The sequence below is a fragment of the Panthera leo genome, chromosome B1 (assembly GCF_018350215.1).
Source record: "Panthera leo isolate Ple1 chromosome B1, P.leo_Ple1_pat1.1, whole genome shotgun sequence".
Taxonomy (NCBI): Eukaryota; Metazoa; Chordata; class Mammalia; order Carnivora; family Felidae; genus Panthera; species Panthera leo.
In genome coordinates this window covers 44,356,287-44,379,623 of record NC_056682.1, presented here as the reverse complement: position 1 = coordinate 44,379,623, position 23,337 = coordinate 44,356,287, and the positions used below count along the sequence as shown (strand labels likewise).

At 36.3% G+C, this 23,337-nt stretch overlaps 1 protein-coding gene across 5 annotated transcripts in view; it reads right to left on the bottom strand.

Annotated features, from left to right (window-relative positions):
- The window catches only part of NSD3 (nuclear receptor binding SET domain protein 3), a 111,656-nt gene that overhangs the window by 15,870 nt on the left and 72,449 nt on the right, over positions 1-23,337 (bottom strand). For 3 of the 5 annotated variants that reach the window (XM_042934814.1, XM_042934815.1, XM_042934816.1), the window contains exons 9-16: positions 22,941-22,986; positions 19,879-20,009; positions 19,368-19,496; positions 18,043-18,169; positions 9,575-9,772; positions 8,643-8,816; positions 4,411-4,557; positions 947-1,130 (exon numbers count right to left, since the gene is read on the bottom strand). In XM_042934814.1, coding sequence (XP_042790748.1) covers positions 947-1,130; positions 4,411-4,557; positions 8,643-8,816; positions 9,575-9,772; positions 18,043-18,169; positions 19,368-19,496; positions 19,879-20,009; positions 22,941-22,986 — 1,136 coding nt within the window. Of the gene's footprint in view, positions 1-946; positions 1,131-4,410; positions 4,558-8,642; positions 8,817-9,574; positions 9,773-18,042; positions 18,170-19,367; positions 19,497-19,878; positions 20,010-20,775; positions 22,031-22,940; positions 22,987-23,337 lie in introns of those variants that run through there. The other 2 variants (XM_042934817.1, XM_042934818.1) reach the window with 2 other exon arrangements.

The following is a 23,337-nucleotide window of genomic DNA, read 5'->3' as shown; positions in this document are numbered from 1 at the left end:
GGCTCCAGGCTCTGAGCTGTCAGCACAGAGCCCGACGCGGGGCTCAAACTCACAAACCATGAGATCATCACCTGAGCCAAAGTCGGTCGCTCAACTGACTGAGTCACCCAGGCACCCCAAGACAGGCTTCTTAAAAGGAGAAAGTTTTATTAATATAATGGCAATCACACATACTTCTTCATTCTCTTAAGAACTAAAAGCTCTTCATGAAATAATTTCTCTCTTTAAATTCTAAAGAGCTCTCTTCTTGCACTCAGTTTAAAGCTTCTAGCAGAAACTGAAATGGGCCAGATTTAGGGGTAAAAACTATTTTGGCCAGGATATAAATTCTTTTATTTTATTAGAAATCAATATAAATGAATTAGGACACAAAGAATACATGTTCCCTACTATCTATATAAGACCTTTTATTCCAAAATCTAGTAGTACATAGTTCATTAGTGTAAAATTACTTTCAACTTAAAAACAAGGGGTGCCTGGGTGGCTCAGGTGGTTAAGCAACCGACTCTTGATTCAACTCAGGTCATGATCTCGAAGTCTGTGAGACTGAGCCCTGGGTTAGGCTCTGTGCTGGGCATGGAGCCAGCTTGGGATTCTCTGTCTCTCTCCCATTTGATCATGCACCCACACATACACTCACTCTCTCTCTCAAAAAGAATAAACATTTTACAAAAATAAGGGAGGAGCCTAGTGTCTCCTCTTAAAAAAGAAAAACTGAAAAACAAGTCAAAGAACCAATCTAAAAGAAAAAAAAAATCCAACAATAACCCAACCTTCCCAAATTGGCTTCTAAAAGCCAAATCAAAATAGATTTCTTTTCTCTTTCTTTTTTTTAAGGAAGTAGCTCGGTGTTGTTCTACCTATCTCCTAGCCAGTTTGTATATAGATTATGAACCTATGTCTGAATAATCATTGAATACTTCCTTTTTGTCCTGGAAAAACTTGCCTGTAATTTCCCAATTTGACCCAAACAATCTGCTTGTAATGTAGTTTCTTGCCAGCTTTACAGTCATTACAATTCCAGCAGCCTTCTGGCATTTCTATGCTCAGGCATTCTGGGTGGAAGGAAGCCGGGCACGATTCACAGCAGAGCAATCTTCCACCTTGAAACAAATAAACAGTCTTAATAACTAAGAAGAGAGGAAAGAGAAAAAGAAAGAGAAAAGAGAAAGTTATCTTTTAAGTGCATCAAATTTGACTCAAATTGGGGGAAAATAAAGGGATTGAGTCAGCTCTATAGTGATGGATTAAAATAGAAAACAAATGAACAGATTTAGCTACTTCAGTCCCTTTTCAGGGCTTCAGGGGCCAGAAACTCAAAACTTTTGAGTGGTATGAAAACCATTACTGTAGTCTTTACAGTAATGTGGGCAATTGAGGTATCCGCTTAGCATGCAGCTAAAACTCTTAACAGATGCATGGAATCTTTGAGTAGATTTGAGAGCAGATTTTCAAAGAAATATGTAACAACTTACTTTCTTTTCTCCTTGAGAGCTAAGAAAGCATGCAATGGTCATCTTGTATTTTAATCCAGTGCCATAGTTAACTAAATCCCTTTATAATAAAATTAGCAAGAATGAAAATAACCAATAGGTTGACCAGTAGTTTTTTATTTCCATAAAAAAATGCAAAAAAAGCAAAGGATCGAACTTTCTCAAATTGGTGATTACATTATCATTTAACTTTCCAGCAAAAATAAAGAAAGTCAAAAACAGGCTATACAGCAGTGGTTTGCAACTTTTTCATCGCCAAGGATCTCCTTTCTCTTCTTCAGGGACCCATGTTTCCAAACATTTTATCAACCAATAAACCCCCGAAACAAACAAACAAAAAAACCAATCCTAAACCAAAAAAACAGAATCAAAACCCCTGTTAAAAGGTAACAATTTCTCTTGTTTTTATTAACCAAAGAAATCTGTAACTGCCAATCAGAGCTTCTGATTCCAATAACAAAACTATCACATTAAGTTGTTCAAATCATAGCCAAATATAAAGAAATGTATGCAGCCTTATTTTGTGCAAATGTGTGATTCTGTTAGATTTTCTGAAATATTAAACATAGTTAAAAAATTGTTTATATAAGTTTTTCTGACTTCACATTGAGAACCACTGCTTTATAGCATAAAACTAAGTAAATGTCACTGTGGAATAAGTACCACACACAAGGAGATCCCTCTCCAGGTTCCCTGGCAAAATCCTCTCCTTTGAAATACACAAAATGATCTCTGGATTAAGACCAAGACAAGTACAGCAAACAAAACAAAAGGATATTTTTTAATGCAAAAATATAAAAGAGATTTGGGGGGAGATTAGGTATTTCTAAAAGGTATTTCAACAAGTGACAGAGAAGGATGTTAACCACTGAAGATGAAATATAATAAAGACATTTACTGCAAAAAAAAAAAAAAATTGTGTTGGAAAATCAGGCCCATAACCTGATTGTACTGAGGTTTAATATCTCATAAGCAAAAGGTTAAGAGCCCTCTACACAACTTTATGAAATCACACGCTCTAACCTTTTGAGGGTTTGCTATCAATTTTCCAGAAAATCTTTTCTTCCTGTAGACTTTCAAACTTCTAACTGATTAACATAAAAACAAAAAGAAAATCTATATACAATCAGTGATGAAATAAATTACTATATTTCCTCTGCTTAAAAGCTTTTACTTCAGTCATTAAGATTTTTTCCTTTGTCTGCAGATCTCAATGTGGATTAATTGCTCCAATTCTCCAACCTACAGATTAGCTGCCTGAGTGCTCTTAGCCTAGGTAGGGGGTTCGGTAAGTTTAAAATAAAAATGAGATAACTGATTTCTCCATCAGAAAGGAATTACCAATAGGGAGAGCAGACTTTGCAAACAGCTTTAGGGGACATGTGGAAAAGTCAGGCTGGCCATTTTTAACATTATGGAATAGTCCTCAATTTTAAGTGTTATTTCAGAGGAAATACAGACCCAGAATCGTCAGTGAAAATCATCACGATTTTTTGACAAAAAATACACAAGAAAAATGAAAATATGAACAATCCACCTTGGTGCTATGCAAGAAAACTGCTTTAGGATGCAAGAAGAAGATGTGGTTCAAGCTAAGCAAACAGAGGGCTCAAAATAATTTCAATTCATGTCAAGGTCAATACTGAGTACCAAAAACAAAGTAAGAAACAATTGAATTAATCTAATTTTATAAAAGCGCCTGTAGGAAATAAGGCATTTCCTAAAATGAATGCCTCGGGTAATTTTATTGCATTATGGAGTTAGCCAGACCTACGTCCATGTTTGTTTCAGAAGTAGATGGTATCACCAGTAAGGTGACATACTCTGACTTCAATGTAAAAACAAACAAACAAACAAACGAGCAAGCCAATACTCTCTCCAACCTACTTCTCCATAGGTTCTAATCAACCTGCTTAATTACATATTTTTTAGTCTTGGGTTGCCACTTCAGATGTCTGACAAAGAGCAAAGATACATCATCAAGCAGGCAACATAAAGAATGGGGAAAAAAAAACCTATTTCAAATATACCTAGTATTTTAGGTATGAATCAAATTTCCTTTAAAGATTCTGAACTTGGCTCCCCGATCATAATGGGAATGTATACAGGAAAAGGCCTTTACCTTCAAGGTTATTCATTTTACCCTCTGGGATAAGACCTCCCAAAATAATATAGTACTGTTAAACTACTTTTTCCTTTTTTACAAGCAGGCTATGTAAAGTTAAATATAAGATTTGCTTTTATAGATTAAATTATTAGGGAGAATATAAATATACATTTAGTTCTTGATTCTCTGTGGATAAATTATCCATAAGTAATTCTTCAGTTGAGCTGGGCTGCCTTTCAATATCGAGTATTTGGGATAAATTACCCCAGCTGCCCACCAAAGTCTCCTAAGAGAAGGGCAACTAGTTTTCATAGCATCTTAACAAAAACATTTAGGAAACAAAAGGACAAAATGTAGCCTAAAATCAAAATTTTAAGTACCAATATCTTGGCTTCCCTCTTTTAATAACCTATCCTGGTTTTTTAGTTGAAAGTTCATGATAATTTACATCACATCTATTCTATTCTAACATGAATGGTAGTTCTCCATCAGGCAGAAGAGAAAGAGCCTTAGAATCTTTCTATATTAAGCAAAATCCTACTCAGTCTTTCAATTTTAATAACCCACAGATAGATGGAATGTGTGAGAATTTATTCAACGAGAAGTAAGAATTTGCAATAATGGAATTATTTTAAGCCCTTTTTAATAATGTTGCAGCCATATGAAGACACAGTCACAACCACCAAGGTAGAATTTACCAAAAGCAACAGATAGTGCTTGACAGGCATACATTTCCCCCCTTCATTTAAAGAGAAAAAAAAAAGGAAATGCAAAAATAAAAAGCAAGAGATAAACTATTTTGATTATTACCTTTCTCACATTTCTTTTTGGAAGCTGACGAAGAAGGAATCATAGGTAATTTCATCAACTCTGCACGATTTGATTCATTCAGTAGGTAGTGGGACTTATAGGCATATGAACTGAACATGGGGTCTGAATGGTCCTGAACTATCAGCCCTATACGAAACAAACAGAAAGAGATGAGCTGCAATGAAACTACCCATGATTCCATGAGGGTAAAAAATAAACCAACACCTATTATGTAGCTGTGCTAAAAGTTGGGGGGAAAATGAGAATATGAAGAAAAAGAAAAAACTGACAGAAAAGGCTTGCCAGAGTTGTTAAAGGGAGTTTGAGCTACTCGGTTTCTTATCCCGTAAAAACCTACACACCCAGAAGAAAACCACAAATTAATTTGAAGATGTAAACTGCAGTTGATGTCACACTTAAAACCTGCTATGTTACACAAAGCTACACTCCTTAATATTTAGAAATACTGTGATGACAATCCAAAGAACAAAATGACATATCACTTAATAGCAAGTAAGAGTTATTTACATAACATAGTAGAAACACTGATCTACCTTCAATGTATCAACTAACACTGAAAGGCAGAATTGAGTCTCTCTTCTTCTCTAGTCATATCTTTTTCTGCCAGATAATGAAGCTGTTCTCTATCAGTATGATAACATGATTTTAAAGGAGCCAGGACTTGTTGAACTTCACTAAGGTAATGCAAACCATTTACATTTTTTCCCCCTGCCATGACATAAAGTAATTACCAACCTAAGGGTTTATAAGATAGTTCTTTTGATCTACTAACCCAGCTATCCTGTTTGGAAGGAAACAGATCTCCTCTAACCCACCTGTGACACCCTCCTATCCTCTTCCCCTTGTTGAGTTCACTATAGGCCACTCTTAACCTAGGTGAGTGTGAGACCAGGGAACATTGCTCTGTTTGGTTACTAGACAGTTTATAATGATCTGAGGACTTTGCAATAAGGATCATGACAGCCGTTTTATAGAGATCATTTTGAGAAGAGTCAAGAGTTTTGTTTTTAAAAGGGTTACCATTTATTTTTGCCATGGGTGTTATCTTCATTTGGTGCTACCTACTACATTGAGAAAGAGTCAAGACCTACCTCTGATCTGGAGGACAGAATGGAACTTAAAACTGCTAATTGGCAATAGTATAAAAATCTTCTAATAAAAGTTATATAATGTCAAATGAATTTCATATGTTTAATAGAGAGAAGCAGGGTAGTATAAAAAACATGGGCTTTGAAATGAGACAGATCAGGTACAAATGCTAGTCCCTCTATTTAACAATTTCTATGACCTTCAGGTAAATTATGGAATCTGGGGTTCAGTGTTCTCATCTACATAAAATGGGGAAATAATTTCTTAGGGCAACTGTGACCATTCAGACGGTATCTGGTAGAGTTTGATTTACAGATGCAAAAAAAAAAAAAATTGCTATTATTATTAAAATGAAAAGAAAACCCTAGTCTACCTTCTCCATTATAAATTACCATCACAAAGAAAGGCATAGAACGTTAAGTAACTTTTATTTTATACCCCCCCCCCCCCAGATGAAAGGAAATGCTAGGACTGAACATTTCCTATGGTGCCATGAGGGGAGGGAAGGAGCAATGTTCCTCTACACCTTGAAACATTTCTAAAAATATTTCTAGATATTTCAGTCCTTAAGAATTAGCTGAATTGTTTTAAACAACCAATAATCATGAACTAAGAGAAAAATCCTTCATGAGGAGGGAAAAACTCTGTATAAGGCAAGAAACAAAAGCAAAACAAAGCTTTCTAATACCAAAACAAACACAATTAAAACCTTTTATGTGTGAATTTATTACATTTAGGCCTCTTTAAAAACAAGGAGACCTGGGGCGCCTGGGTGGCTCAGTGGGTTATACGGTTATACTAACTCCAGATTTGGCCTCAGGTCATGACCTTGAGGTTTCTAAGTTTGAGCTCCACATAAGGCTCTCCACTGATGGTGCAGAGCCTTGCTTGGGATTCTGTCTCTGCCCTTCTCCTGTTCTCCTGTTCTTGCCCATGCGAGCTTTCTCTCTCTCTCTAAATAAGCACTAAAAACATTTTTTTTTAAAAAAGGAGACCTCTATAAATACTGATGAAAGAACTCATATCATTTACTTGTGAAAACTTTTGACTTCAGCCTTCTCAAATCCCAACATCTGATCTATTTTTTTTTTCCAATATATGAAATTTATTGTCAAATTGGTTTCCATACAACACCCAGTGCTCATCCCAAAAGGTGCCCTCCTCAATACCCATCACCCACCCTCCCCTCCCTCCCACCCATCTGATCTATTTTGAATAAGTTTCTGTAAAAGGCTAAAAAGGAAAATGAAAGTTTGTTTACTGCACAGTTTCTTAGTTCAAATATTTGGGAATTAAATAATCTTGATTATACAGGCATATAAATATAGTATATCTTTCAGAATAACTGTCAAATTGATAAGATGCAAATACAGATCCAGTATTTCCATTATCTCAAGCTTTTTTTAAATCAAGGCATCTGAAGTTAAACTTAAAATGGGTAGAATCCCCTATAAAGCTAGGTTCCTTGACAATGGCCATTTTCTACCTATCTTACATTGAAAATACCTGTTTTAAAGGTTTCCCAATTATTGAATGAAATAGAGCAAAAGAAAGTATTGGTTAATATACTGATGGTAACTGATTCAGAATGTACTCCAAAGTAAGCCAGCATGAGAGTTATAAACTTGATACTTAAAATGTTGGCTCAGTTATACACACTTACACACACACACCCCTGTAAACGTGAGTAATAGTAAGTGCCTAGCAAGGTAGAATAAAATATTTACAAAGTGACAGAGACTTCATGCTATCACTGACACTGATCTGTTTAAAGCCTCTAAAGCTAGCCATTCAACTGATAATTCAGTATTTCCATACTATCATTACTTTCTTAGGGATGGGGAGATGGAAAAGACACCAGTGGTGACTTTTCATTTCTTTTGACTATTTGAATCCTTTCTGCCACTTGTTAACTACGTGATGCAAAACATTGCAGACTTCCTCCTCCACGCACCAGCCAGGTTTCAGAGCAGGATACAGCTGTAATTGCTCCCCTAAATAAAGACACAAGGCTTCCCCAGTAAGGGCAAACAGCCCCAGGGATTTAGCACACACTGGGGCAAACTGAACTGAAAGCCTACATACAATGGGCTGCCACCAGGAGGACAGCCATTTATTTAACCTTTTACTGCCCACCTCCTCTGGCTATTTTTTTTTTAAGAGACACAAAACCAAAACAACTCAAGATCTGTCACACTACCTAAATTCTATTTAAAAATATTTTACAGTGTTTTCACCAAATTAAAAGAATTATTATCCTAAAGCAAAAACCAAAATGAAACCACGTAACACCAAAACCAAACCAAACACTTCATCTTCAGCACAGTCTAAACATAATCTAATTGGCCCGATATACCAGAGTCCTTTCAAAGTTCAGAAAAGTTAGCATTTATATTTGAAAAAACAAACTGCATTTGGGGATATTAATTTCTAAAATATTTACTAAACACTAAAAAAAATTGTTTTATTATAATACAGCTGAGATACTCTGTAATGCTGAATGCTCTGTACTATATTCAACTAAAGAAATTCTATTTTATATTTATCGTGAACTCCACTTCACTGACCCCCTCAGGGCCACAATATTGTTTTTACTTGATCAAGCTCTTGGCATACTTAAATACCAACAGCTGGCAAGTAAGAAAGCTTGCATTGCTGGCTCTTAGCTACCACCACCACATATGTTGCCTTGGCTGTATCCCATCAGGCCTTCCTCAATGCTAGACCAAAACATGATAAAATACAACATAAACAATTAAAAACTAAATGTGCTCATCTCTCCTTCCAAGTGAAATCTCAATCAGTTGAAAGCTCTGGATTAAAGAATATGACATGGGAAGAGTCTACTTCCAATAGAAGAATTGTTTGCAGAAGGGAATAGATTAATCTTTTGATACGCCATACAGGAACACTAAGAACTTATCTGTAATTTTAAGTTATTTAAAAAATTTAGATTTTAGCTTAATTTATAGAAGAATTAATATTCTAACAATTGGAATGTTTAATGTTATAAAAGGGACTACTGAAAGTGTTAATGTCTCAGGGGTATTACTGAATCTCCATTTCAGTGGGGAAATATGCCAATGAACTCAAAGAAATGGAGAGAAAGGATTGACACTCACCTCTAGCACAAACGAAACAAAAGCCTACATTTATGGCAGAGGATGAACTGCTGCTCCGTTTGGAATGATTACTACAGATGAGAATGTAGGAGGATACAAATATGCTTCCGGCAGCAATGCAAGCATCTCCAGAGTGATAGGCTACTGGACATCTCAAACATCTCATCATGCGACCTGTTTAAAGATAAGTTAAAAAAAAAAAATCTACATAATTAGGTATCAGCTGGATATAAAATGAGTTTTTTGGAGTTGGACTCTTTTGGGTCCCATGTGATGCTGTTATAGTAAGATAATATTTTTTTTCACGAGTTTGGCTCTGTCATTCCTTATGCAGGATCCTAAATGCAGTGCCCACTGAGAGATCACTCAAAGAAAAACTTGTCTGCTCCACTGCTGGAGAGATGGTGGTCTTAATGTCACCTGTTAAAGAAATTTTCAAGGGTAATTTTGAACATATAGAATTTTCATAATTTCAATTAGAACCTAATCTCTATCATGCTATCTATCGTGACTGAGCTGTTATATCTACAGAAAGCTGTATATATCTATATATACACAGAAAGATAATACCTGATATACTTTTTATAATAATGTGCTTATTATTTGCTGCTGTACTTAAAAACCAAAAAAACAAAAAACAAAAACAAAACCCGGGGCACCTGGGTGGCTAGTCGGTTAAGCATCCAACTTTGGCTCAGATCATGATCTCATGGTTCACGAGTTCAAGTCCCGCATCGGGGTCTGTGCTGACAGCTGGGAGCCTGAAGCCTGCTTCAGATTCTGTGTCTCCCTCTCTCTCTGCCCCTCCCCTGCTCATGGCTCTGTCTCTTTCTCCCTCTCAAAAATAAATAAACATTACAAAAAATTAAAACAAAAAAACAAACAAAAAAAAAACCCAAAACACTTTGTCCCCCTTTTAAGCTCCATTTTACCTTTACTTGCTTTGTAGATATCTTTCTCCATGGAACAGGCAGAGCAACAGTGCTGGGGACAGCGGAATCCTTTTGATTCAAAGATGGCAGTGGGGAATTTGCGAACACAGGCTTCATGATAAAATTTCCCACAAGCACCAACAGAGCAACGCTTCACATCTGTACCAGACACTTTACATGAAAAACATGGGTGCTGTCCTGAAAAATTGGTTGAGGAACACAAATTAAATAAAATCTGATGAAAGCATATCCCTTTAAAAAAATTTTTAACATTTATTTATAAAGCATATTCCTTTTAAATAAAAGCAGCTAAAAGGTTATTTAATAATTTTGGCTAGAACAACTGATAATCAATTTGGAGATAAAGCACTAAAAACAATTTAGGTCTTCACTTTCTCACTCTACAATAAAATTAACCCATAGAAAACCCAGAGCAGAACTTTTCAACATATGGGAGCTGGGAGTGAGAAGGTCTTTCCAACCCAGAATAAATAAATTACCAAAGACAACGAAGATTCCATTAGGCACTTACAGTTTCCATATGTAAAACAGACATAAAATGAAAACTCATAATCCTAATACAAAACACAGAAAAATTATAACTAGATATCTCATTCAAACTGTAGTAAATCAAGAACAAAGAGAAAATATTAAAATTACCCACAGAAACGACAATGATTTTCAAAGAAGCAACAGTAAGACTGAGAGCTGACAGCAAGGGAAAAATGGAAGCCAGAAAACAATGGGATGCTATCTTCAAAGGGCTCAAAGAAAACTTTTACTAAACTAGCATTCCATATCCAGTGAAAGCACTCTTTAAGAATGGAGTGATGGGAATGCAAACTGGTGCAGCCACTTTGGAAAACAGTATGGAGGTTCCTCAAAAAATTAAAAATAAAACTATACTATGACCCAGCAACTGCACTACTAGGTATTTATCCAAGGGATACAGGTATGCTGTTTCGAAGGGGCACATGCACCCCAATGTTTACAGCAGCACTATCAACAATAGCCAAAGTATGGAAAGAGCCCAAAATGTCCATCGATGGATGAATGGATAAAGAAGATGTGGTATATATATACAATGGAGTATAACTTGGCAATCAAAAAGAATGAAATCTTGCCATTTGAAACTATGTGGATGGAACTAGAAGGTATTATGCTAAGTAAAATTAGAGAAAAGACAAATATCATATGACTTCACTCATATGAAGACTTTAAGACACAGAACAGATGAACACAAGGGAAGGGAAGCAAAAATAATATAAAAACAGGGAGGGGGACAAAACAGAAGAGACTCTTAAATATGGAGAACAAAACAGAGGGTTGCTGGAGGGCTTGTGGGAGGGAGGATGGGCTAAATGTGTAAGGGGCATTAAGGAATCTACCCCTGAAATCATTGTTGCACTATATGCTAACCAACTTGGATGTAAATTAAAAATAAATAAAAAAGAATGCAGTGAAATTAATATACATTGGGGAGGATTAAAAAAAAACAGAAGTTGGGTGTTTTTGGAAAAAGATTAATAAAGCTGATATCTCTGGCAAGAATGACTAATAAAATAAAGAGATAAAAAGCAATAATATCAGAATTAATATTACAATTCCTATAACTGTTAAAAAAATTGCCAATAATTTGAAAATTTACATGCATGGACAGAGTCTTAGAAAAGCAGGGTGGCTCAGTCTGTTGAGTAACTGACTCTTGATTTCACCTCAGGTCATGATCTCGTGGTTCATGGGATCGAGCCCCACATCCCCACACTGGGATTCTCTCTCTCCCTCTCTCTCTCTCTCTCTCTGCCCCTCAACCACTCCTGCTCTCTCTCAAAATAAATGAATAAACATTAAAAAAAAGAAAAGAAAAGCATAATTATCACCACTCCCACAAAAATAAATAGAAAATATGAATAGTTCTACAAACTATTAAAGAAATTGAAACTATCATTAAAAACCTTCCAACAAAGAAAAATTTAATCTCAGATGGTTCCACTGGTCAATCTGCCAAACATCTAAAGTTAGAAATAATGTCAATTAGAATAGAATAGAGTAGGATAAAAAGAAGGGACAAGACAGATGTGGAAAAATATATGCAACGAAGATGATAAACGATTATGTTTTGTTACAAAAAGAGCTCACCTATGGAGAAAATATATGCAAGATATAAGCAAAGGTAACTAATCAAAATTTATACAGAACTATAAATTACTACAGAAACAGAACAGCTTAGTACAAAAGTGGGCAAGGGTGCCTGGCTGGCTCAATCGATAGAGCATGTGACTCTTGATCTTGGGGTCATGAGTTCAGCCGCACATTGAATGTAGGGCTTACTTATAAATTGATAATTAGATAGATAAATAAATAAATAAATGTGGGCAGGATACAAATAGGCTATTTACAGAAAGCAGGAAGACAAACAGCCAATAAACAAATGGAAAAATGCTCAACTTCACCAGTAATCAGATAAATGCTAATTAAAACCCAAGTAATATTTTAAAAAGTCATCAAGAAAAAAGAGCTTGATAATACCAATTATTGATGGGGCATGGGAAACAGGTACTCTCACATATTGCTAGTAGGAGTTTAGGTTCAAAGGTACTACCCTTAGAAGGCTACGTGGCAGTATCCATTAAACATACATTCATTTTCTGTGACCAAGAAATTCCGCTTTTTGCTATCTATATTAGGGAAGCCTTGTATATATAAAAGGAGGTTTACTGAAGCATTGTTTGTAACTGCAAAGAACTGAAAGCAACTCCAACATCCTTCAACAGGAGAACAGTTAAATAAACTATGATAGATGCATACTACTATGGAACCCTACGTAGTAATTAAATAAAATGTATCTGTTTAGACATAAAGAGTCCCAAGATAGTGAAAAAAGCAAGTTATAGAAAATTAATACATTTGTTACAACACACAGAAAAATGTTACGTGCACGCTGCTTCAGCTATAATTATATTTTCGTAAGATAGTATTTATACATTATTTGTGTAATTAGAAATAAATTTAAAGTACTAACAAATGCGGGGCGCCTGGGTGGCTCAGTCGGTTAAGCCTCCGACTTCAGCCAGGTCACGATCTCGCGGTCCGTGAGTTCGAGCCCCGCGTCGGGCTCTGTGCTGACAGCTCAGAGCCTGGAGCCTGCTTCCGATTCTGTGTCTCCCTCTCTCTCTGCCCCTCCCCCACTCATGCTCTGTCTCTCTCTGTCTCAGAAATAAATAAACGTTAAAAAAAATTAAAAAAAAAAAATAAAAAAAATAAATAAAGTACTAACAAATGCTAAGAACATCTTTACCACCACAATACACAAATGGATAAAACATACACAGATCATTCACAAGAGAGGGAATAAAGATACAGAAAAAGATGTTTAGTTGTAAACAAAGAACTAAAAGTATAACAACATTTTTGTTGTTCTATTCTTTGAAGATAACTGTCTTTTCTGTGGGTAATTTTAATATTTTCTCTGTCCTTAATTTCTACAGTTTGAATAAGTGCCTAGCTTTAATCTTTTGCCTCTTTTATTAGGACAGGAGTTTTCATTTTGTGTCTGTTTTATGGATAGAATTTTAAGTGATTATTTACTGGCCATTTGGATATCATGTTTTGGAAACAGACTTTCAAGTCTTTTGCCCATTTTTCTCACAATGCTATAAAAAATCTGAAAGACAAAAATGGAATAGTTTTTTTGTTTCAATTTTTTTACAGAGAGTTAGATTTTATTTTGGAAGTATCTAACCTTTACAAATTAGCTGAATTATAAAAATTGTTTAAAATTAGTACTTACAACTGTGATGTTCAAACGTGTTGGCTTTTTTTTCCTTTACTGGTTTTGTTGTAAAATAAAGGACAGCAGGGTTGTGAGGTTCTTTTTGTTGTCTGTTACATTTATATAATTTCAAATTATATTTTAACATGTATGTAGATATGAAAGCAACAGTATTGTTTTAAAAATAACTTTTAGAAAATTAAAAAATTAAAAGAAATTATTTTAAAGGTTAAGAAGTTTGATTTTACAGCTTTGCCTAATTGCATAAATTGCTCTATGTAAAAAAAGGCTTTCACTTGGATAATGATCAAAATAGGTCTTATATAAATGAAAACTGCTATAACTAGTAACACTGTTATAGAGAGCTGAACTATCAACCTCCTTAGAGCTCTAAGGATATGAGTGCTTCCAATACTCTCCCTTCTCAGTAGGAAACAGTCTTCATTTAGAATAATTAATAAGTAAGCTTGACTGTTACATATTTTAATCATAAGGTAAAACATTTTAATCACAAGGTAAAATGAAAGTGCTTTCTTTCCAGAAATCACATTTGCCTTAAACAATAAAAAGAACAGTATAAGAATTTATTAGGCATGTATCCTGTAATACTTAAAAAAAATTTTTTTAATGTTTATTTATTTTTGAGAGAAAGAGCGCAAGTGGGGTAGGGGCAGAGAGAGAGGGAGACATAGAATACAAAGCAGGCTCCAGGCTCTGAGCTGTCAGCACAGAGCCCGATGCGGAGCTTGAACTCAGGAACTGTGAGATCATGACCAGAGCAGAAGTCTGATGCTTAACCAACTGAGCCACCCAGGCACCCCTATCCTGCAATACTTTTTACATGCAAATGTTTGTCTTTTGATAAACAAAAGAAAACTTTCTAAATGAACTTAAACAATGGTTTGGAGTTTTTTACTCCTATTATGTTGGAAGGGTAACAAATTGGTATCAAACTAATTTTCATATAATAAATCAAAAATTAAAAAATAATTGTTATTTAAACTGTGGTTAAAAATATATAACATAAAATTTACCATTTTAACCATTTTTAATTTTTTTTAACGTTTATTTATTATTGAGAGACAGAGCATGAGCATGGGAGGGGCAGAGAAAGGAGGAGACACAGAATCCAAAGCAGGCTCCAGGCTTTGAGCTCCGAGCTGTTCGCACAGAGCCCGATGTGGGGCTTGAACTCACAAGCCACGAGATCATGCCCTGAGCTGAAGTCGGTCGCTTAACCAACTAAGCCACCCAGGCGCCACTACCATTTTAACCATTTTTAAATGTACAGTTCAGTGACATTAAGAACTCATTATTTTGCAACCATCACCACTATCCATCTCCAGAACTTTTTCATCATCCCATACTTAAATTCCGTACCCATTTATTTTTATGTATTTTTTAATGTTTATTTTTGAGACAGAGAGCATACGTGCGAGTGACAAAAAGGCAGAGAGGGGGAAAAAGAAGATCTGAAGCAGGCTTTGCACTGATGGCAGAGAGCCTGATGCGGGACTCGAACTCACAAACTGTGAGATCATGCATGACCTGAGCCAAAGTCAACTGACTGAGCCACTCAGGCACCCTTCTGTATCCATTTAAATAAGAACTCCCCACTTCTCTCAGGTAAAAACTAATGTAAAACAAAACAAAACAAAACAAAAAACACCTTGGTAACAACTGCTCTACTTTCTGTCTCTATAAACTTGACTACTCTAGGTAACTCATCAAAGTAGAATCAAACAATATATGTCCTTTGTGACTAGCTTATTTCATCCACAATCATGTCCTCAAGGTTCATCCATATTATAGAATTAGAATTTCCATGTATTAGAATTTCATTTTTTAATTTCCTTTTTTTCTTCATTTTCAAAAATATTCTGTTGCATAGGGGCACCTGGGTGGCTCAGTTGGTTAGGCGTCTAACTTTGGTTCAGGTCATGATCTCACGGTCGGTGAGTTCAAGCCCTGCATCGGGCTCTGTGCTGACAGCTCGGAGCCTGGAGCCTACTTCAGATTCTGTGTCTCCCTCTCTCTGGCCCTCCCCTGCTCACGTTCTGCCTCTCCCTCTCTCGAAAATAAATAAATATTTAAAAAATTAAAAAAAAAATGGTTGCATGTACACACCACATTTTATTATCCATCCATTCGTTCATTCATCTATGGACACTTGGGTCATTTCTACCTTTTGACTATTGTGAATAATGCTGCAGTGAACATGGGTGTATAAATATCTGTTTGAGTCTCTGTTTTCAGTTCTTTCAGGTATATACCCCACAGTGGAATAGCTGAACCATACAGTAATTCTATGTTTAATTTTTTTAGGAACCGCCATACTACTTTCCACAGAGGTTGTACCTACCATGTTACATTACTGCTGATAGTGCACAAAGGTTCCAATTTCTCCATATCCTAGCTAACACCTGTTTTCTGCTTTTTACTTTTATTTTATAATGGTCATTGTAATGAGTGTGAAATGGCATCTCATGTGATTTTGATTTGTATTTCCCTGAATACTAATGATTTTGAGCATTTTTTCATGTGCTTATTGACCCATCTGTAAACGTTCTCTGGAGAAATGTCTACTGAAACCCTTTGCCCAATTGGGTTTTTTGTTTTTTTGTTGTTGAGTTATAGAAGTTCTTTACACATTCTAGATATTAATCCCTTCTCAGATATGTGATCTGCCAATGTTTTCTTCCATTTTGTAGGTCGCTTTTTCAGTCTGTTAATGGTGTACAAAGGTTTTGATTTTGATAAAGCTCAATTTATTTTTTTCTTTTGTTGCCCATGCCTTTGGTGTTACATCCAGGAAATCAATGCCAAATCCAATGTCATGAAGCTTTTCCCCTATGTTTTCTCCTAAGATTTTATAGTTTTAGCTTTTATGTTTTGGTCTTCGATCCATTTGTATTAATTTTTATATATGGCTATTAGGTAAAGGTCCAACTTCATTCTTTTGTATGTGGGTATCTAGTTTTCCCAGCACCATTTGCTTTTAGTGGTTTTTTTTTTTTTAATGTTTGTTTATTTTTGAGAGAAAGAGGGAGAGAAAGAGAGAGGGCACATGCATGAGCAAGCATGAGCAAGCATGAGCAAGCATGAGCAAGCATGAGCGGGGGAGGGGCAGACAGAGTGAGGGAAACACAGAATCTGAAACAGGCTCCAGGCTCAGAGCTGTCAGCACAGAGTCCAACGCAGAGCTTGAGCTCACAAACCACAACATCATGACCGGAGAAGGAGTCAGACACTTAACCGACTGAGCCACCCAGACACCTCTCAGCACCATTTGTTAAAAAGACTATCCTTTCCCATTGAATGGTCTTTGCACTCTTATCAAAAAAATCATTTGACCATATGTGTGAATGTTTATTTCTGGGCTTCCTACTCTATTTCATTGGTTTATATTTCTGTCTTTATGCCAGTACCACATTATTTTAATTACTGTAGGATTGTAGTAAATTTTAATTAAAAATTTTTTTAAATTGTTTTGCCTTGTAGTGAATTTTTAAATCAGGAAGTAAGTCTTCCAACTTTGCCCTACTTGTTTTTAAATTTTCTACTTTCCTTTCTAAATTCCTCTTCTAAATTTTCTAATAGATGTGTGCCAAATTAAACTAGATCTAGCCTTTGTTGGCAGAATTCTGCTCTGTTGGGTTCTAGAGCTAGGAGAAAAGCCCTCAGAGTATTTCAATAACACGATACATCGTCCCTCCTATCAGTAGTTTATAACAGAAACTGCAACTTAAGTGCTTACAAGGGGCTAGGCAGATTACATAAATGACTGGAATGACAGGGTTTTAGAAAAGGGAATGGCAGGGAATGTGAGGAACCAAGAATACGTGCCTGATCCATGTTCACACATTCAAAACATTCCAAAGACCAAGTAAAATGACGCGCAGATAATGTGACCCTGAGGCTGCCAGTTGGCAAGCTGTCCTAAAGTTTTACTGCAGAGGCTAAATGTGATAAATAATATCTTATATAGGAAAAAATACAAGTTATATGTTCAAAACAGCTTTTGTAGCTTCATTTTTTGCATGTGTGTGCAATCTCCACCCTACTTCACCAAGGTTGTCAAAGGCAACAGTACAGAGTAAGGACTCTGGGGTTAAGCTACTTCCTGGGTTTAAATCCCATTTTCATCATATGTTGTCTTTTGACTTTGGGTAAGGAATTAAACTTTCTCTCTCTATAAATTGTTTTGATCAGTGGTAGTCTATATGGGGTGGGGGCGGGGGGGAAGGGGGGGAAACATAAGACCAAATGATGAATCCAAAATCCCCTAAACTGTCTAAAAAACAATTTCCATTGTTTTCCATTGTAGCTCCATCTTTCCAATAAAAATATAATCACCATGGTTATAGTTCGTGAGTTTGTGACTAATGTTTATCCAATCTATTAAAGTCAAGGGGACTTTAACCCAATTTATTGAACACAAAACTCTCAAACCCATCTAAAAATAATTCACTTTATATATATTGCATAGTTGCTTAGATAAAACACAAATCCATCTCGACGATTTGATCTTAGAAATCCCAATCACTGAATGTTCTTAATTTGTTGAAATACCTACGGGGAGTGGAGGATGAGAGCTACATAAAAGTGGTAAGAGAATTAGACGTCACGGGGGATGCTGGCATCACGCATTCCTCCCTATTTGTCTTTTCATATCTATCAAACTAAGTAAACTTACCGGTTTTACATTCCACACAGATGAACTTTCCATCAGGGGGTGATGCCAATCCCAGGCACTCCAGGTGAAAGTGTTTGCAGCACTCTCCCTCACAAGGAATCAGAGAGTCACCAGAGCTTTCACAGATCTGTAATATGGCAAAAAGTAGTCAATCTTAAACTTTAGCAGGCATTAGAATCACTCAGAAGGCGTGTTAAGACAGATTTCTGGGTGCTCTCCCATAGCTTCTGATTCAGTAAGTCTAGGCTGGGGCCCAAGAATTTGCATTTCTAACAAGTCTCCTGACAATGGTGATGCTGCTGGTCCTTGGCCCTCATTTTAAGAACCCCTGAAGTAAGTTAATTTATTTTAATTTTATTTTTTAACATTTTTACTTTAATTCCAGTTAATAACACATACAGTGTTATATTAGTTTCAGGTGTACAATATAATGATTCAACAATTCCATACATCACCTGGTACTCATCATGACAAAAATAATAATATAGGAAGACTTCTATATTTTATATTAAAAAAAAAAAAAGAAAGAGAGAACCACTGAATTAGATAACTATTTCCAGACCCAATATGGTATAAAGCTTAAAAGGCATATTTGATCTTTCATGATTCCTTCTCTGGAATCTGCACGTTTTAACTTTTCCCCACACAGCAAAGCAGTATTTTTCAAAAAGGGTAAACATATATTTAAAAAGGTAATATCAGGGCACCTGGGTGGCTCAGTCAGTTAAGTGCCCGATTCTTGATTTTGGCTCAGGTCACGATCTCACAGTTAGTGAGCTCGAGCCCCGTGTCAAGCTCGGCGCTGACAGTACAGAGCCTGCTTGGGATTCTCTTTCTCTGTCCCTCCTGTGTGCTCTCTTTCTCTCTCTCTCAAAATAAATAAATAAACTTAAAAAAAAAGTAATACCAACTTAAATTTAAGAAAATGTTTTTGAAATCAATCATATGTCATTTACTTTTTTTTTTAAATGAAATTTATTGTCAAATTGGTTTCCATACAATACTTTTTTTTTTTTTTTTAAGTAAACTTTAGGCCCAACATGGGACTTGAACTCATGACTCCGAGATTAAATCGCATGTTCTATAGATTGAGCCAGCCAGGTGATCCTTTCCTTTTACTTCTAATTCAGAACTGAGTATCACAATCAAGATTAGCATTGCATATGAATAAAATTTCCAACTCGGAAAGGGAAGAAAAGAGCTTTTAGACCTATAGCTTTAAAGTAGTATAATTTAGGAAGATAATATTCTCTCCAGCAGAAGGTAAGTATATTATTGGCAGAATATTAGAGCAGTTATTTCAAGCTTATTTGTCGCTTGCCTACCTGACACACAGTGTCCTTCTTACTGATTCCAATGCCTCTTCTTGACAAACTTGAATCCACAGACTGCACATCAGAAACATCTACATCTGCAGTAGCAGAAGGGCTATCTACTTGCTTTCCAAAGCCTACCTACATGGAAAACATAACACTTGTTAAGAAAAATAAAACAAAAGTTTCCTCAAAGTTAGGCGCTATGAAAATCCTAGCAAGATTTGCTCAACTAAACCTTGATACAACTTCTTTTTCTTCCTTTCTAAAATCCCTGGATAGTATATGCCTGGTGTTTTGAGAGAAACTGTAGTTAAAACTTAAAAACATAGAAGCAATGCTTCTGTTATGTAAGAGATCAGCAAAATTAAGACATTTGTAAGTTACAAAAGAACCAAGATGATTTGCTCCCTGGGTATTTAAAAACTTCCCCGAGCCCCCCAGAATAAGTCAAACAATGTATTCTGTTACTTCATTTTTCAAAGTGAAAAAGCAGTGTGCCCAGAACCTTGAACATATTTACCTGCAGGTCACTCAGTCCTCTAGAATCGGAGTCAGACGTGTCTCTGTATGCTGAACTAGTCATTTCTACATCAGTGGAGGCGCGACTCCTTTTCTTTAGAGGTTTACAGGAATCTGAAATCTCGCTGGCACCTTAATACAACATACTGAAATTAATCCTAAAATAGTGCTTAAAGTTTTATTTATTTTTTTTTTTTGTGGGAGATTCTTTCTTTCCTCAGACTCATCTGTAGTGTGAAAAAAAAGCACAGCTCTCTTTGTAACACTGAAGTCATGAGTCAAAACTTCATAAGGTTCTGACCTTCCTGATAGTGAGTGATTTAATTTACAACCGCTCTATTAAAAACATTTAATTCAGTGCTCCTGCTCTAAAGCTATTTTCCGTCGACAGAGCCCAAGTTCCAAGCTAAAAACCAATTCTATCAAAACTACAGGATAGCCGATTGATTTGGAGCAATCCAGAGAACCATTCAATTTGGAGGGGGAAGACATAAAACCCAACACACTGTGTAGCTTACAAATATGGTCGCAGAGACATCTCCATCTTGTTTTTATTAGGGATGTGACAAATCTTTGATTTGTATTCGATTCGTACACGGATAGTGCCATTTTCCCCCGAATTTTGCAATTCAGTTGATTATTGCCCCCCGAACAAGTTTTGGATGTTCATAATTGTTCATCTGAGACTTCCTTGGTGAAGTGGCATTTATTGTGACCATTAACAAGTGCTGCAGCACATCTACATATGTCATGCCATTTAGGAGGCACATTGCTGAGGGTTGGAACGGATAATCAATGTTCAAGTGCAGCCAAATCAACGAAGAGCTGGATGAGAGGCCTCTATGTGGAATTTGTGCGGGAAGGAATATGAAAAAAAAAAAAAAAAAAAGGCAGAGAATAGTGAGGAATTTTTTTTTTTTTTTTAAAACTGTGTGTAATACAAATCCAGCCAAAACAATAGTGCAAAAAGTTACAAAGCAACAATCTCTTGGGCTAATGCAGTATAGGCTATACAGAAACAGCCACGATGAAATGTGCAGATCAGGCACGGTGAATACCAGGGAACCAAGGAGACGGTTAATATTTCAACCCACAGTTTGTTTTGGATTTTTTTTCCCCCAAAATTTCCATACAACAAACAGACATCTAGATCAGCCCAGCAAGCTATGGTGGAAGTGTGCAGTCCAGAAGAGACCATGGAGAAACAAGTCTCCTGAGGCCATGAAGATCCGCAACAGGCTGAGTGAGAGTAGCACTTGGTATATAGCCATGTTCTGTGGTGGAGGATGTGGGCCTCTTTAGACTGCTCAGATTACTGGAACCTTGTTATCACATCCCATTCTACAAGTTTTTTCACTGAATGTTTCCTTACATCTATAAATGAGGGTGCCTGCCCATGTTAACGCTGATTAAAAAACACAAGTACACAAATCTATCTCCTTCATTGCTGGTGTGTGGACCCAGAACACCACCACAAAGTATTTCCTTGGCCTAAAAGATCACTGGATTAACAAGGAGTTTTAACAGAGGAACAGGAGTGCTGTACTGAGAGGCTTTCGAAGGGAAACACAGGTACCGCCATTTCCGATGAGTTTCTGAAAATGCTAGAAAAATGACAGACTGCCAAAGACAGCTGCCATGCTGTTCTCCATGATAACGGCACTAATATTAAAAAAAATAAGAGCTTTTAATGATTGTAATGTATACAATTTGGGCTGTTTGGCAAAACCCTGCAGATGTGCATTAATGATGCTTTATTTAAAAACAAAAAACAAAAAAACAAAAACAGTCCATGTTGAAATTGATCAGTGTACGTTAAACGGTGGTTTTAGGCTGGACCCATGATTTAAGCTGTACCCATCCAGCTCAGACCAAAAAAAAAAAAAATCATCTGAATGTTAAAGCAATTGTTCAGAGTCTTGAAGAAGAAACCAGGCAGGAAGATGCCAATAATGAGGATTGGCAAAATCAAAATTGAAAACAAAGAAACTGTTTATCGAGCCGCCGACAAAGAAATCTTGCATGGAGACTACAAGTCTGGAGTTTCTGGGATGAAATTGTACAGGAATCTCAGTCCACAGTTTCCTCAATCGCTGCGGAGACGGAGCTGTCACTGAATCTGACAGAGCCCTGCACTCCCCGGTCCGCCGACCCTGTGGAATGGTGGAAACACAACGCAATCAGGCCTCCTAATCTCGCAGCGATCGCGATGTCTTTTCTTGGAGCTCCGCCAAGCAGTGTTCCCTCCGAGAGGCTGTTCAGTTCTGCTGAGGATCTCCACGGAGACCATCGCTGCAGACTTCTCCCCGAGAATGCAGAGAGGCTGGTGTTTTTTTTTTTTTTTTTTTTTTTTTTTTAAATAATGCAATTTGCCCAGAGTAAACTACAGGTATTAAATACAGTTTGAATGATCTCATCAAAAATGCACGAATCATGCTATGGAGTTTGTACTGTAGTCAAATTGCACACAGAAAATACAGATATAAGTTTAAGGTTTCTTAAACTTTGTGCATATCTCAAATAGATTTGCATAAGGTCATCTAATAATGGCCATAAATATGCTATGAATCATTTTAATTAAAAAAAAAAAAAGATTTTACAGCACTGTAAAAATAAACGTGGCAAGATTTTTTTCAACCAGGTTGTCTTGTCTGATTTGTCATAGTCCATGTTTGATAAACATTAATAGCTACTATTCGGTATTCAGTCGAATACCAAAAAAAATGGATTCGTCACATCCCTAGTTTATTAACCAGTGAAACCCCAGAATCTTATGGAGAAAAGTTGGAAACAGTATCAAGTCTACATGGTGTTCTCCAATTTACCGAAACGAGTAAGACTTTACACATGGGAGGTACAGAATAAGATCAACTCTAAAAGACACACACACACATACACACACACGCACACGCCAGGAAATACTTCAATTTCACACAAATTTTTGACTGAAGAGCAACAACAGTGATTTACAGAGACAAACAAAAATACATGAAGTACAAATAAGTAATTCTTAAAATTTGGTTTTTAATCGAGGAAATGCAAGGCAACATTATAATAACTCACCTTTCTGTAATCCAGTCTTCACTGTAGCCTGAGGAACTGTTTCAACCTGTATGGACAGAAAAATATACCATTAACAATGAATTTTTTTCACTTTTAATTAACAGAGGGAAAAAACAATACTTCCATCAATCTAAATAATGATGAGTGATTAATGTATCTGTAATCTGAACTCCGTCCCATCTTCTGGGTAAAGTTCTGTCTCAAGGTCAGGGAGGGTTTAAATCCTAGCTGCCTGTGCTGAATACCAAGTGACAACACACAGCCACATGCTTTCTAGCAAAGACTTTTCCCACCATTCCCTTGGTATATGAAGAGAACAAGAATCCTTTTCTCAGTGTCTGGGAGGCAGGAGAGGGGTTGTTTCTGCAACCAGCCCCGATGTTGCTATAAACCCCTC